The 17,031-nt window shown below is 46.9% G+C and overlaps 1 protein-coding gene across 1 annotated transcript in view; it reads right to left on the bottom strand.

Annotated features, from left to right (window-relative positions):
• PAPPA (pappalysin 1) overlaps window positions 1–17,031 on the bottom strand; it is a gene marked incomplete at its 5' end in the record, with an annotated part of 212,477 nt that overhangs the window by 140,041 nt on the left and 55,405 nt on the right. Inside the window, 3 exons of the mRNA XM_081151832.1 lie at window positions 3,782–3,903; window positions 9,524–9,716; window positions 16,701–16,994. Of these exons, the coding sequence (XP_081007958.1) occupies window positions 3,782–3,903; window positions 9,524–9,716; window positions 16,701–16,994 (609 nt within the window). The remainder of the gene's footprint in view (window positions 1–3,781; window positions 3,904–9,523; window positions 9,717–16,700; window positions 16,995–17,031) is intronic.

Here is a 17,031-nt window from a genome sequence, read left to right as displayed (position 1 = left end):
GGCTCATGCAAATAAGAAAAAAAGGAAACAGTGCCACGCGTTAATCTCTCATGGAAAACCCAGCGCTTGTAATGCATTATATGCTTGCGTAAGTCACCTTAATTGGGACTGGAGTCCGCCAGATCTAGCTATTTAATTCCTGGGCTACAAGTGTAGTGCAGTGTTGAATACCTCAGAAGGAATTTCATCTATGAAATATAGTTTTTGCTGAAGAGATAGAAAAACGAGTTTTCTTTTGATTACAACCACTTTCTGTAGACAAAGCAAGAATTCCTGTGACTGTGTGTACCTGAAGTTCATGGAATGGAGTTAATAAAACATGGCAGATATTCAATAAATATGTTAAATATAGAATCTTCTATGTTGTTACTAAAAATTTAAAGTAAATGAATTACAACTGCCTGGAATATTAGAGCTGGACAGGGCATTCACTCTGTGGGTAGGCTGCTCTATTCAGAAAAGCTAAGTGACCCACTCAAGGGTACACAGCACCTTGATGGACAGGCTAGAACCAGGGTCAGTCCTCTTTACCTCCCCACCCTCACCCCCATGCTCTTTCCCCAGCCCCAAAGATATGGCTGGCTTCGCTCATGGATTTGGGAGCTTTATGTTAGTTTGGGAAGTCCAAAAACTTAAACACGCAAAGATAAATAGGAAGAAAATGAGTTGAGAAATAAATTACAGAGTTTGGCTCATGGAAAAGTTTATTTCTTCAAGGATATTAAAAAGAGTCTGAGCCAAAGGGATCACAGGGCCTGTAATAGGATGCTCTAAAAAAAGAGCAGTGTCTCTTCCTGGCGTGCACCTACTAAATTTACATATCCTGAAGGAAAAGCCGGGGCTGCTGGGGATCCTCGGAGGCCTGTGTGAGCTCAGGGAACCGGGGCTTGGTGTGGCCGCGGAACTCACTGCTGCGTATCATGCTTTCAGAGGGTCAGGGACAAACCAGGAGCAGACGTAACCAATGGACGGCTGGCTGTGTTGGATGGAGGTGTCGGGGGGATGTCTGGGAATTACTTCATTCACGTAAGTGGCAGAACAAACCAAGAGGATTTTCGCCAGAGAAGCCTCAGGGGAGAGTCTTGCTGATCCTACCTCCCAAATATCTCTGTTTCATTGACTTCTCTCCCTTCTCACTGCCACCGACCTCTTCCAGGCCACCACCGTATCTCTCCTGGATTCCAGCACCAGCCATGCGCCCGTTCTCTTTCCTCCAGCATGCTCCCCACAACCCCACTCTCTGCTCCACAGAGCAACCCAAGCAATCTTTATAACATGCACATATCACCGCCTCCCAGGCGGCTGCCTGGGCACGTGCTGTCTCCTTACCGCCCTTGGTGTAAATCCAAACCATTCCCCTTCTGGGCGGTATATATCTCACCCAGTCCAATTTCTCCCCACTCCACACCTTGTTCTTTATGCTCCAAATCCATTGAAGCTCTTCCAATATTACTGACAGACTTTTGTTTGGGGGGGGTCATATCTATGAGTAGTTACTGTATCATTAATTAAAACGGAGAAACTTGAAAATACGAGAGCACATAAGCACGAGTTTTTTCATAGTAACGGCTTCACATTCCAGGGAGCTGCTGCCAAGCTCTACCATACTCTCAGGAGAGAGTGCTAGTGGAGACGGTGAACCGTGTCATGGTATTACTGTGAAAATAATTTCGGACTTTGAGGAACCCTAGAAACATAAACCTTGAGATCACGCTAAGCCCACCCAATGTCCTTCACATTCTCAAATGCACCTTGCTCACTGGTGTGGACACATTTCCCAGGAAGCTCAAGTCTCCAGTTCGGGTGAGGCCCCCTTTCTGCTGCGCCCCCAGTGCTCCCTACTGCTATCAGCACAGGCCTCATCACACTGCATGGTGATCAGCCATTTGCTTCTCTGACTACGGTCAGCTCAGCTTTGCCCACGTGCTCAGCACAGTGCCTGGCACACAGTTCCTGCGGGGGTCATAGATGAGACTGGTTTACTCCCTGCGAACACAGAAAGTGCTGTCCCTTAGCGATACACACTTTCTTCTGGGGTGGGTTTGTGTGGGAAAGTCCTGACTGCAGACTTTGTTAGAAGGACTTTCTAACAAGTGGAGCTGGAACAGGAAGGCCCAGAAATATACAAGCTGGTGCTAGGAAAGCCTCCGCGAGGGAGGGCGCAGGGGGCTTCCTGACCCGGTGAGAACCCAAGCTGTGTGACCCCCAGCATCCCTTCCACGTCCGAGGGCCTGTGACTCCGCGAGGCTGAGCCGAGGGTTTCTCCAGGCAGCCCTCTTGCTTTACATTCCAGATGAGCTTGTTTAGAGTTCCCGAGGTCCACTCTCATTTTTATTTTAAGCTACTTTAGAAGATTAAGTAGACTGTTGTCATTTGTCTCCCTCACTTGCCTCTCTGATCCCTCGGCCCTGCTTTATTCTGTTTCTGGCTTTTTCTTTTTAACTGTCTCTCTAAAAATACAGAGGGAAACAGAGGAGTTCTCACTGGACCTCCATGAGGGATCAGACTCCGCTCCCTCTGATAGACTCCTGTCCCCACCCAGGGACTATTAGCCTGAGCTGACCTGCACAGGAGCCACAGGAGTGGGGGAGGGGAGGGGTGTTCTAAATCAAAGTCTATGAGGGAGGCTGAGGCAGAAGCCCAAGAAGAAAATATGGGGTCTCCCTCCCTCAGGCTGGCTTCAGGAACTAGATCTGAGCACTAAAGCAAGAGATACTGCAGAAGGAAACTGCAGAAGCAACAGACCACGAGGGTCTCCAAGTTCCAAGCAGCCCTGCTGCAGGGACACAGTGTAAAGAAACACTGGGCAAAAGGCGCCCTCCTAATTTCTACAGAAAACCAAGTGTATCTGGCAGGGGACAAGACTATAAGAGAACAGAGATCGCTGGCCCCCTGGGAAGCTTGGGAGACCCCCGTGAACAGGGAAGGGTCTGGTCCCAGGTGGAGCCCATAACAGTGGCAGTCATGAGGTGCTTCCTGCAAGGGTCTTTCAGATAAACCGATCCCAAAAGAAGGGCACATGGCAGGAACTGAAAGGAAGAGTCATGACATATAGGATAATGCCCTGGGTATCCCAGAAATAACTAAAAAGGAATCAAAGACCACTGATGTCTTGAAGCCCCCAAATGTGTGCACTGATTCTAAGGTGACCTTGTTTGTACCTACAGCCTGTGGGGGTCTGGAGGTATATAAACACACACGTGCGGTGTATCTGTCAGGTGTGTGGCCTTGGTGCTGACTGACTGTCTCAGTGCCTTACATCCGTAAAGTGAGATGATATACCTGGGGCGGCGCACATACTCAAAAGACCATGTGCTGAATGAAGGCATGAACCGTGGCCTTCATGTTGGGCAAAGGGTACGGACTTCCAGTTACAAGGTGAAAAGGTTCTGAGGTTCCAATCAGCAGCACGGTGACTCTAGTTAGCAATGCTGTACTGTTGCTAAGAGTAGCTCTTCAATGACCTCACACAAAAATGTAATTATGTGAGGTGATGCATGTCTTACGCAACCTTACTGTGATGATCACTTGTAATATGTATGTGTCCAATCATAGCAGTGTGCACCTTAAACTCACACAATGTCATATGTCAATGATATCTCAATAAAGCTGGAATAAAGGACCAAAATTAAAAATTTAAAAAGACTGGCAGTGCGGGGCAATCTTAAGACTGAATGACATGGTGTGTGGAAAAGACCACTGAAATCCTAACACTCCAGATGTATCAAAAGAACTGTTCTTCCCCCACCCAACCTGTCAATGGGCTCTCAGGCTGGCTTACCTTCTGCTTCCCGGGGACTCCAGTGTCCTGATGGGCCACAGGGCATCGGGGAGGAGGCGTTGAAGGCGTACTGCACCAGGATTCTCCCTTCCAGGCAAAGGTCACATGCTGATCCCAATTCTCTAGGAGGCCAAGGAAAGAAGGAAAATGCACCGACTTAGGAACAGTTGAACGAGCCCCTGACTCCACCAGGCCAAAGGCAACAGGGCAGAGGACACAACTACTATTCTACGTTACCCCCTTCCCTCCCTTTGATGCCAAAGCTCCCAGAATATGACTGCATCTGACACTCCTCCCCATTGCCCAGCAAGGACCTTGTTGGGGCTGGAGTGGCTCCCATTCTGATGGTGGATACACTTCTTTAACTTCAAGCAACACAGAATCAACAGGCCAAAATCACACTCGCTACCTGCAGAATCTTCATTTCATCAGCCACTCAAACCTCCACTGAGAATCTGATGTGTGGTTGTGAGAAAACTGGTTGCCCCATTTGACCTCAAATTTTATTCTTTTACTAGTCCTTATCAGGTACCTACCATGTGCCAGGCACCATCCTGTGTCTCGGGTATTAAACAGGAAGAAGGATGGTTTAGCTCCTCCATCTGAAGATGAGTGGGCTGAACTAGAAGATAACTGGAGAACCTCCCAACCCCAGCATTCTGGGATAGATGAGTCACTCCTCGGTTTAACAGTCAAGAGCAGTTTCCTTACCATGCCAACTTATTCCTTTTAGCAGCTTTCCAAGGGGCGAGCCAATCCCTCAAAGGGACGGGCCCAAGAAGTGGAATATTATGGTGGCTTCCCCTACTGTCTACTGTCTTTTGTATCTGGATCCAAACTCCCTTTAGCCACAACAGTCTCTGGGATCCTACTGGTTCTCCAGACTTGGCATATGTTTAGGAGGCAGTTGCCGGGAGGGGAGAGGGATGAGCCCTCATATACCAAAGGGGACCGAAACTCCACAAATCTGAGCAACCACTGCAAAGAAACTGGAAAGGGAAGAAAGATGCCAAGAAATGTGCCAGCCCAACCCATTATTTCTCAAAATGCAATGATCCTGCCAATAGCTCTTTCATCATTCCTAGAAGAAGGTCTCTCCTTTGGCTTCCTGCAAAGACACAATGGGGGAGCCTTAGGGCTTTCCCTTCACAGGGAAGCTCTGTAGCCCAGGGGCTCACATGGTAAGGAAGAGAGTGCTATGAACGTCACAGTCTGCTGGTGCTCCCCATTCCTCCTTCACATGGCTGCCAGGCAGCTCACCCCCATATCTAAATCTGAGCAAACCCCTGCTTATCTGCTTTTATGGTCAACATGTGTAGTTGGATGAATGGATGGGTGGATGGATGGATGGATGGATGGATATATGGGTAGATAAGTACTAGCCACTCAGACATATTGTTAAGATTCATGACTAACTTAGTCTAGACCCTCAATTTCAGATTTTACATCTTCAGCTTCATACTTGTAAATATAAAACCATATATAGATAGAAAGTTTAAAAGCACACTAATATTCAGAGATGGGAAAGTGATTAAATAACCTAAAGTTAATCTGCTCAATGGAATGGTAAGCAGTTATTCCAAAAATATTTATAAATATTATGAAATTTCATGGAAAATGTAAGCTATAATGTTAAGTGAAAAAAGCATATTCAAAATTGAATCTACAGTCAACTGAAGTCATACTGAAAACGGAATCTATAGCCAGCATTTCAATGCTGTTCAAATAACCTTAATGTGATAAAATATTATTGGAAGTAATTTCCTGGTGGTGGAACACAGGATGATCCCCTACCCACTCTATTTTCATTCCTTCTGGTTTTCTGAATTTTCTATATATTTTGAATATGTATGAGTTACTTCCGAACTGGCAATAATAACAATTATACAAATAAACTTATAGGCAAAGAGTGAGGAATGAAGAAACGGACTCACTTAGCACCACTGTGGAGGGCAGAGTTCCGTTACAGTGACCACAACCCATGCATAGCAGTTCCGAGCCACATGAATGGCTTTATGATGACAACAAGATTACAAATGTCCCGGGATGATATCAGAAACCACACTGACCTTAATGGCCATTGAGTCATTCTTTCTATTTCTTTAAATGTTGGGTGTTTTTTTCTGGATTATATTCATATAGTCACCTGCACACTTCATTGAGTGCTTGACACATCCTAGGCTTTCAATAAATACTTTGATGAGTGAATATAAACCATCATACACCCGACAGCAATGTGCCTTGTGTTCACAAGGCTCCACAAAGCATATTCCCTCATATCGATCACTGATTCACATGTTCATTCATTGTTTCAGCGATACATTCAAAGGACAGTCATTGAACTGCCTCTGGTGGCTAGCGCTGTACAACTACCAGACATTGACCATCCAAGGGTCAGTAAATTAGATGTGATGTTTCCATTTTACAGATTAGTAAACCAGGGTTCTTGAGTACAAAGTCATCATCCCAAGGTTATAGCTTGGAATGTCACAGAGTCTATGTGGCCTTTATCAAAATCAGGCAATGTCCTATCCATCCAGGGACTGTATGTGTTTCTTACCTTTGGCACTTATTTGATTTTTATAGGCACCTGTATCTACACAGATACACACACACACTGAAATCATAGAAATACAGGATATTAATGCTGAAAGGGATCCTCTTTCGTATCTGGGTATTGTAAGAGTCAGCGCTTAAGCTCCAAGTCTATGCTGCCCAATATGGCAACCACCAGCCACATGTGACTACTTAAATTTAAACTAAATTAAAATTTAATAAATTTAGAAGCCCAGTTCCTCCATCACATTTGTCACATTTCAAGTTAGTCACAGTTGGCTGATGGCTACCGTACTGACAGGGCAGATAGAGAATATTTCCACTTTTGCAAAAAGTCCTACTGGATAGTGATTCGCTAAGGCTTCCACTGCATATAATGAATCAATTTCTCTCTTCTGCATCTTGATTGGTACTAGTTATGTAGCATCCTTGAGAGTACTGAGAAAATAGTTATTCCAAGTCATTTTATGTATCCTGGGATTTGGGAGTAGAACCTGGTTGAGAAAGAACCCTCTGGCTTATGGATCGGAACCTGGGCTGAGGAAGGGGGCACAGATAAGGTCGCAAAGGCTTCAGACCCAGGTCTCTTGGTTCCCAGTCTAATGCTGTTTTCAAAACACCACTGCCAATTGTTCAGATAACTGAAACCAGCCAGTCAACACATGTTTGCAAGACAGACAGAACTAAAGGGGTTAGAAAAGCCGGGGGGTGGCCTTGAATTATTTATTCAGTTGCCCATGTGTGAGGACACAGGCTGTGGGAGGATCTGAATCTGTTTTTTTAAGGAAAGCCCTTGTATTCTCTGAGGCCACAGATGTGAGGAACAGCAGGAGGACATGAGGATGGCCAGGGGCAACAGGTTGGCATTGATGGATGGAGTGGGAAACACCAGAGATTTTGCAGGGGAAGAACAATTCCAAGTAGCTAAACAGCTCTGGAAAACTTTGTACAATATTGGAGCTAATATTTTTGGAAAACAGAGCGTGTGTGCCAGGCATATCACAGGGGTCATCTTGTTGAATTCCCCAAAAAAGCCAGGTGAAGTGGGCATGATTAGCACCTTTTTACGGAAGATCAGGGGGTCAATGAGAACCCAAGAGGTGAGATCACTTGCCCAAGGTCCTGTAGACTGGGGTGGTGAAGTTCAGAATGAACACACACAACCCGACATCAAAGCTTGTGTACTTCAAACTAAGCCAATTTGCCGGAGTATAAATGCTGTGTGTAAGGTAGAGTGATATACACAGTTCCGTTTCTTTACAACAATTTATTGAACTTGTGGACTAACTTCCTTTAGCCATAGACTATGATCTACATAGCTGTTAACCCTAATTAGACATGTTTCTAAAACGTCAGCTCTAATTTAACATATGATAACTCCGTTATGAAATCTTAGACTGAACAGAATAGCTATTGTATGAGCCTCAAGTACCCACTGACTATCGGTTATTAAAAACATATTGATTGAAGCTGAGGGCACTGCGGAATAGAGACATATCTCATTACACAACAATTAACCCTCCAATAGGTTTCCAACAATCAGATGGTATTTATTTAATGGACAATAACTGCTTTATGAAATACAAATTGAATACATACACAGGAAGCTTCACTTACAAAACTTCCATTTTTAAGTGGAAGTGAGGCCAAGGCTTGACCAAGAGTCTGATACTTCTCATTGCCACAGAGAAAATAAATAAATCTCTGGGCTGCTGGAAAGTCTGCTCTGAAGTGTCACATGAGGTTTCCCAAACCAGGCTCTGAGCTCCCAGCGAAAGCAGCCGGGGCAGGGGGAGGGGGTTTCCACAAAGGGCTTAGGGAGTGCATTTCCTTCCCTGTGGTCACATCCCCCAGCTACCAATGAAGGTTCTAGATTCAAGGACTGATGGCAGGATGGAAAAATAGAGCCCAAGTTTAATGTGGTGCCATGATCTGATATATTTTTTATATACACATACACAATGCACACACACGCTTCCTTCATAATTCGGGTTTTGTAAGGACTTAATGAATACACATGGGAGTCTGAGACCAGACACTGCAAACGTGAGCTGCAGCCCAGCTCCCACCAGCTTCTATGGGCTCCTGGTCAAATCTCTCAGCCTTTTGGAGGTCTAGTTCCCTCTTCGTCTGGCCCGTGGGGAAGGTGACCCCTTTTTTGTAGAGTTACTAAGAAGATACAATGAGACCGTATACAGAGCATTTAGTACAGAATCTGGCAAAGAGTAAGCACCTGATAGGTAACCACAACCACAGAGCAATATTAATTCATGATTAGCTGGTTATTATTTTCAGCATCATCAATGTTATATCACTATTAGTGGGTAAACATGCCCAAGAGGAGCAGGGGGTGGGGGTGCTGTGATATACTAATCTGTCCTATATTATAGCTAAGTTCCAAAATAGATGTCAACATCTTAGTTCAGTTTCATGACACTTTAAAATCTGGTTCTCTTAATCTAGAGCTCCTCAGTGGGTCTCAATGCTGAAGGCACCACGGGGGACGGTCTCCACCTCAGGCACTGACATGAGACCCACTTTCAGCGGAAAAGAGTAAGGCTCAGGAAGGGAAAGTGACTTGCCCAAGGCCACACAGCTAGTAAATGACAGACAGGGGAGCAGAACCAGGTATTGTGCCTCACTGTATAAGTCTTGGTCCTGTAAAAATTCTACCTTTCATCCTACACAGAAACACTGAGCACAGTCTAAGATTATATATAAATAGATATATGCACATGTCTATCTATATGACATATATGCATTTTTCACGTATAATGAATATATGCATAAACATATATACACCTTCACATATAATATGTCTACAGAGGTGTTTGCCAATTGCAAGTCCTGACCTCTTGGAGACAAGACCAGCACCTCCATCCATCCCAGAGGAGGTTCTAACAAAGGTTTCCAGGTTTTTCATAATAAAATAAAGCTAAACATTCATTTTATTCACCTAGAATGCATTGTTACTTATTAATTTCATTAGCCATCATTCCCTTGTTCCTTCACCCTCAAATTGATGATGTGCCCCTATGGACCAGTCACTGTGTTGGGTGCTTGGGGCACCCGCTGAACAAAGGCAAAGACAGAAAACAGCAAACTCTCTTTCCCGGCAAGTTTCCCTCCTCTTGGCAGGAGAGGTGGCGGGGGGGGGGGGTTCAACACTTCACAGGCCACACTCACCTTTCAAAGAAGTGGCCATCGATGGGTGGGAACCACTCCAGCGTCACGGAGTCAGCCGTGTGGCCCACGATCTGGGGGGCCAGGGCGACGGGCGCCGGCTTCCTGGAGGGCTGCCAGCTCTGGTACACCAGGTCCAGGTAGCAGTGCATTCTGGCGACTTGATTGGGCGTGAAGGAGTCGGTGCAGTCGTCGTCTGTAGGGGGCGGAGGGACAGATAAGGACTTGGCCGCACGGGGGACATGCACGGGAAGCATGACGTCCCCCGGAGGCCCAGGAGCCGGCACCCCAGCCCCCGCCAGCTCAGAGCTGGCCTCTTCCAGCACTCAAGAGTTAATGGCCTGTGAACAAATTAGTGTCGTCATCACTTCTGGAGACAGGTGAGGGGGAACAGGAGGAAGGGGAGGGCGGATGGAACTGGAAGAGTACGTCTGAGGCCGAGAGGGAACAGCCCAGAGGTCGTGACTAAGGACAAGCTGCCTTCCATGAGCCCCAAGTGCACCGGTCAGTAAGTCACTCATCCCCTTGTCTGTCCTTCCCGCACCACTCAGTCTCTCTCCCGCTCATCCAGTAGCTCACTCGGTCCCCTGCTCCTTTATGCGCACCTGCCCCTTCCTTCTTTCCTTCCCACTCCCTCACCCGCTCCTTCATTAATTCTGCTCTTCACTGATGCGGTGCAACTGTCCTTCACACTAACCTTCTGAGCACCTGTCACATATCCCCTGCTCTGTGCCAAGGGCCACAGAAAGGTGACACTTCAAACACGCCTGCCCTTGAGGAGTCGCCAATCTAGGTACAAAGTCAAGGTCAGGTTGCTGTATGAGTCAAGGCTGTTATGAGGCTGCTAAAGTCTGCGATGCCGACCACTGATGAACCGGAGACAGCATGTTGGGGAAGGAGGTGAACCGATGAGGCTTCTAAAGGAGGAGGTACCTGAGGTCACCCAGATTGCCTGGCGAAGACTGGGAAAGAAATCTGAGGGACTGCAGGAGGCGGAGCTGCAAGACCACAGAGGCACAGGTGCATGCTGGGAACATGAGGACAGTGACAACTCCTGCACAGCACTGACAGTGGGACCTCTTATCATGTGCTCAGTATGAACCAGGCATGGCACAGTGTGCTTTGGACACAATGAACTCTCCCCCACTATTTTTGTAATAAATACTATGATTTCCTCCATTTTAGAGAAGAGGAAATTGAGGCTGAGAGAGATCAAGCAACGTTTTTTGAGATCACAAAGCTAGAGGCAAATCTGAGATTTGAACCCAGGCAATCTTGCCTCCAAGGCCAGGCTTCTTTCTAATCAATACGAGAACTTCTGAGAATAAACTAGACTTTGTGTGGGTCCTGCAGGTGCTTGATAAACAGGAGTTAAACCTGAGTCTGAGGGGCCTGGAATACAATCCCCTAAATGTCTTTAGATGTAATGACCTTCAATCCCAATCTCTCTTTCCTGAGATGTGGACTGAAGGCGGTGACCCAAAACTCACCCCCAAGAAAGAAGCTTGCCTCCTGTCTCTTCCTCCAACAGCTTTATTCAGCTGCCCCAGGGGCAGGGCAAGGCACTGCTTTGGCTTGGTTTCCAAAAGCACCACTTCCCAGAGGTGTTCGCCTGGTCAGGATTTCCGCAGCTGGGCCCCAGACGGAGGAGCACAGGGCTGGCCAGATCTTAAAATAAACCCACCACTGGGAATCCTGCAGCATAAACTCACTTCTCTTATCAAACAAACTGAAAATAAGTTTGGGCAGGTGCTGGGCAGTTGGACATGACCTTGAGAATCCAGCTTGGGGAGAGGACAGGGGTGCGAGGAGGTCATACACAGAAGCTGCCTCTGAGCCCCTTAGTAATTTTTAACAGTCTCCTTTCCAGCACCCTGGGGGAAGTCTTTCCTAATCTGAAGGCAGCAGAGGAGCCTGATGTCCCTTAGCAAGCTCCGTAAAAGAATGACTAGCGTAAAGTAAATCTGCCTCAAGCCCCTATACCTCCTGGATACCAGACATTCTATGGCTCCCCACTGCCTGGAGAATGGAGTTCAAACATCTCAGTAAGGACCAGATCATCGAGTGCAATTTTCCTTGTTACTATGAACTTTGCCATTCATCCTGGAAGCTGTGGAACAGCCACTGGATAAGCTAGAGACAGGAGAAGGGCATGGTGGCCAAGGACGTGTGTCTGCATGGCGAGATCGATGCGTGATTGAGCTGGAGTCAAATGAGTAAGTGATTTCAAGCCCTCGGTGCTTCACGCCCCCTCTGGAAGGCGGGGATGACGACGGTTAAGTGCTTATCTGAGAACACAGCCCAGGGCTCAGGGAGGCGCAGCACCAAGAACCATGGTAAATGCTCAGTAAATGCCCACGGCACCCAATGGGAGTGACGCCTGTGCGTGTGTGCGCGTGTGCGTGTGTGTGTGCGTGTGTGTGCGCGTGCGCGCAAGTGTTAGAAAACTGGAAGCAGGAAATAATAAACAGAATGTAAAATATTCGTTCTCTTTGATCTAGCAATAGCACATTTAAGAATGTAACAGATAGATATTCATGGACAAATACGGGGAAATACACATACAGGGATTTTTGAAGCACCATTTCCCATAGTAAAAACATTAGAAACAGCACATCTCTTTATTAATAAGGAAATGGCTGTGTACCTTGAATAGGCATAGACCAGAATGCTAACCAATCATTTACAAATAAAGGAAGTAACTTTCATCTCAGATCCCTGATGTATAAATAGGGGATATTTAAATCAGTCCCACCACACAGAGTTGTGAGCCTTCGGTGGGCTGGAGCGTCGAAAGCATTTATCAAGATGCATGGGGAAGAAGCACAGCCTTTTTCCCTCTATACACCCTGATTTGTTTCTTTTTCCCCCAATGAAGCATATTTATCTTTTATAACTTAAAAATGAGTCATTTCCATGTTAGTAAATAAAAAGAGAATTTGAAAAATGGGTAGGTGATAGAGCCTGGTCGGGAAACAGAAATGCATCTGAAATTTAAAGCTGAAGCCAGGAAACAAAGCCTGCCCCGGGGTCCAGAACTCAGAGACTGGGGTGCTATCAGAATCATGGGTGAGGCACCCAAGAGCTTCCCTTTATCAGGAGTGCTCTGTCTCACTCAGCTAATGTCTGCCTTCCCACCACCCGTGCCTCCCCTCCTGATCTCCGGCCACTTTACCCTGGTCTCAGGACCAGCCAGCACATCTCAGCCTTCTGTCCCCACCTTGTCGCCTAGCAGAAAGGGATCTGGGGATGCCGGCCTGCTGGGAGCTGCACCAGCCCCACGATGCTGATGGCGTGCCCTGGTTTGCTAGTGGAGCTTTGTTCTCAAGAACACATTGGCATCTGCGGCTGGGAGGCCACGCAGCACAGAGGCGCAGGGCCCCGATGCGGCCCCTCCACTTCCTGCGGAACTGTGGGCAGGACGCTGGCCCGAGAGCCTCACCTCCACCCACTGTGAAAGGGGGGTGACGGGGCTGTCTGCCCCCTAAAGCTGAGGAGAGCGTTTAGCAAGATGACCCGTGTCCAGTGCATGGATAACTGCATTGCCTTTTGTCAAAGTCCCTCTCTGTTTGTTGTTTTAACAATAATGACAATGAGAGTAGTAATAAGTGACTATGAAAGTCACAGATATTCACTGTACAACACTGGGATTATGGCAAAGAAGTTACAAAGAAATAAATATCACTCTAAACTCATTACCCAGACATAATAAAATTAATATTTAGTATGCAGGAATACGTATATATGTATATGGGTGTGGATATGTAAAATTCCCATCATCACAAATGTATACACAGGCACGTGTACACACACACACACACACACACACACGCCTTACTCTATACATAAGACTCTGTGACTGACTGTGGAATTGTTTTCACATTAAATGACTCATAAATGATGCACTAGCTGTTGCTGATTGAGTACTAGTTATGATACTAAGCCTGTCACCTCTATGATGACACCTATCACACAAGTTAAGTGCGATTGGTTTCCATGGTATCGATGAAGTAACTGAGGCTCGGAGAGAAGTAACTGTCTTGAGTCAGAGGCTAGTGCACGGAGGATTCAGGCTGGGTCTCCATGCCCCAGACCCCATGCTCTGAGCCACTAGGCCACGCTCCCACTGTTTGTGTCCCTCCATCTCTTCTACGTCATCGTCAGTGGCCACATGATGTTGTCTCATATGGATGCCTTGTGATTTATTTCAGCAATCCATTCCCTTCGGACTTGTAAGCTGTTTCTAATCTTTCACACGTATAAGCATTTCTTCTATGCCTGGCAGAGTAAATGCCTAATTAATATTCCAAGAATGAACCTTGCTAAGAACATCCTTATGACTAAATCTTTAAACACATTCACTGATTTATTTCCTTAGGATATGGTCCTTAGCTATGGGCCAGTTGGGCCGCAGCACATGTACACATTAAAGGCCCTAACACAGAGGAAGGTGGTGACAAGACAGCTGCTCCCACAGGCTGGAGAAGGCCAGGTTACCACACTCTTGAGGTGGCCCCGGCACTCGGTGGGCCCCCCATGGCCTACTATCTTCAGGAAGCAGAATCCAGGCTGCTGCTCTCCTAGCTGCCCAGGGCAACGTGACCATATTCTGCTATTGCTGACTAGGTTCGCCCCCATCACCTGCCCGTTGCCTGCTTGATCTGAGCCCTTGGGGCCCTCTCAACCTCATCTCATATCAGAAAGAGAGCCAGAAAATTATTGGTTAATAACTCTGCAGTAAGAAAAACTGGTCTTGGTTTTGCTGTGTGACTCTGGGCCAGCTATCGAAGCTCCCTAAACTACACTTTCTGCATCTGTAAAATGGGTGCAAGAATAATAGCACTGACCTCACTGGGTTATTTGGAAGGTTCTGTGAGACAAATCTATGGAGTGTTTCACACAGTGTCTGGCCTCAGTCATCATTGTAGACCTGTGCCCATCAGTACGGTAGCCACCAGCCATGTATGGTTACATCTCAGTTCCTCAGTCTCACTATCCGTCTTTCAAATGCTCAATAGCCACACAAGGGCAGCACAGGCACAGAACATGTCCTTTGCAGAAAGTTCTGCAGATGGCTCTGCACTGGACTCCTTACCCAGCTAGTGGCCAGGCCTGAGAAAGACGCACCCAGGAAGGACAGAACTCCGAGCAGTTGACCCCGAGGGGCCTCTGCCCTCTCGCCTTCACTGCACAGCCCCCGTGCACTGCTCTCCGGGCCCTGAGAACCCGATCCTGCTCTGCATTTTGAATTTCCTCCAGCTGCTTTTGTCACCTCATCTATCAGAGATCCTAAGGAAAACAAACATTTCAAAGCTCGTGGTCGCCTCGAATATGCTTTTGTGGGTGTAAGTTTGTTATCGTAGCTCAGTGAATTAGTTCTGCTGTTAATGGGTCACTGAGCTGAGGGGTTCCCTTTAAAAAAACAGCAGTAAATCAATCACCCTTTAGATCTGTACAAAGGGGAACAAAAAAAGATTTAGTTTATGGGGGTCTGGTAGCTAGTGGCAGCTCCTAGGCTCCTAAGAGGCCGGCAGGCTTCCAAACTCATGTTATTGTTTATTTTCCATGTGCGTGGCGCTGGCCAAGGAAAGGTGCTACAGAAATGGACTGTAAGCAGGGCCGTGGGAGGGGACAGGGCACTGGATGTGGGATGCCAGCTGGGCTGGGAATGGGCACCCAGTGGGAATCTGCTTTTGAGGAAACACTCAGCAGCTCTGTTCTTTCTTTCTTTTTCTTTTTTTTTTTACATAACTAAACCTAAAGACTCTTTATGGTGCCTGGGTGGGTTATTGCCTCTTCAAGAGACCTCAGGTTTGGACTGTATGAACCCGAGGCCCCCAGAGGTCACCAGCCCAAATGGAAGATCAGGAAGACCCACGGGGATCATCTAGTTCATTGCATTTTAATAACAAAATCATCTTTCTACATGCAATCCAAATTCAAACCCCAGTAGAAACGAAAAACACATGGCTCAAGTGCAGATAGAGGCCCAGAGCCCCACCCAGGGCAGCCCCCTGAGGCATCTCCAGGGAGCAGAGTGTGAAACCTCCCAGGCTGCTCAATTCCCCACTGGCCCATCAGCTAGGCCTCTTGTGATGAGTGGCACAATTGTAGAAGGGACAAAAGCGCTTGGAGCCAGATGTGTGACCTGGGGCAGTAACTTCAGTTCCAGTCCTGTCATCTGTAACATGTGGACAGCTCCTACCCATTAGATTTTTGGTGAGAATGAAATGAGATGGTGTAGATTATAAAGTCTTTTATGGACAATAACCTTTTATATAAGTAGAAATACTATTATTGATAAGAATTTTTATAGACCTATTACAAGGTAATTTATTCATTTTCTTCTGTCCATGACTCCCTCCCCTCCTTTCCTCACATCTATTAAGCACGCAGGCCCTGTTCTCAGTGCTAGGAATACAGTGACGGGTTAGAGGCAATCTCCACCTTCCCAGAACTCACTTCTTCTAGAGGGAAAAGAGACGCCTAAATGGAATATCGTCACAGAATTTGTGCTTGGCTATCATATGCAATTTTGTAGCTCTCACCTTACACAAGGGCTCTTGCCGTGAGGCGCCAGCAGTGAGGGCTGTAACTGCTCTGAGGAAGGGGTGTCTTGTGCTAATTTGCCGAAGATGTTACAAGGGCTAGATGTGGCCTTAATATATGCTAACAGGAGGTAAAGGGCACGCTAGCACCCAGTGAATGAATCCTTAGTACTGTTACCGATGGCATCAAAATGGCTTTGACAGGACATGTGCAGCTAGGAAAAGGTGGTATGGATCTCATGTCATCATTATGTATTTACAAAACTAAAAGCCTTCTATTTTATTTTATTTTATTTTATTGGTAATAAAATAGTAAAGGAGGGTGTGAGAGTTTTATGTAAAAAACAAAAAAAGTTCAAAAACCACCAGCTGAGAAAAATACAGCTGCACAACCAGGAGGGACCTCAGAGATGGAGTCTAAAGAGTCTGTTTTCTTGAGAAAAGAGAGGGGATGTGATGGACTGAAAGGTATCAGGTGACCGAGTGGCAGAGCCAGGCCTCCTACTCAGGTTTCCTCACTATGGGTCCCGGTCGGCTTCCCACTGTGTCTTTCTGAGGAGCTTTTGGATGCGACATCATCCACGTACATGTGACACCCAGCCCCGTGCACCCTGCAGAGAGTAGGGCCCTACCTGCATAGCTCATGAAGTTGTTGTAAGGAGTGTTGAAGAAGCTATGAAAGCCACAGGTGTCGTTTCCTGGCCCTGGGTCACCGCAGAACTTGTGTTTTGGGGCTGGGTTGGTGTCGCTGCAGAGGTCTCCGGTCTCAAAGGAGGGCTCGGTCTCCATGCAGGGGTCACTGCAAGACTGGATTTCTGAGATGCCTCGGAAGATATGATAGAGGCCCAGGCTGTGCCCGATCTCGTGGATCATGGTGTGGGTGTGCCCAGGAATGCCATAGACAGATGGGTTCAGGACAATGCCACCTGCAAGGGGAAAACCAGAGCATTAGGCAAGCTGGAC

The sequence above is a fragment of the Miniopterus schreibersii genome, assembly GCF_964146895.1.
Source record: "Miniopterus schreibersii genome assembly, chromosome: 11".
NCBI classification, from domain to species: domain Eukaryota; kingdom Metazoa; phylum Chordata; class Mammalia; order Chiroptera; family Miniopteridae; genus Miniopterus; species Miniopterus schreibersii.
This window is presented reverse-complemented; position numbering and strand designations above follow the sequence as displayed.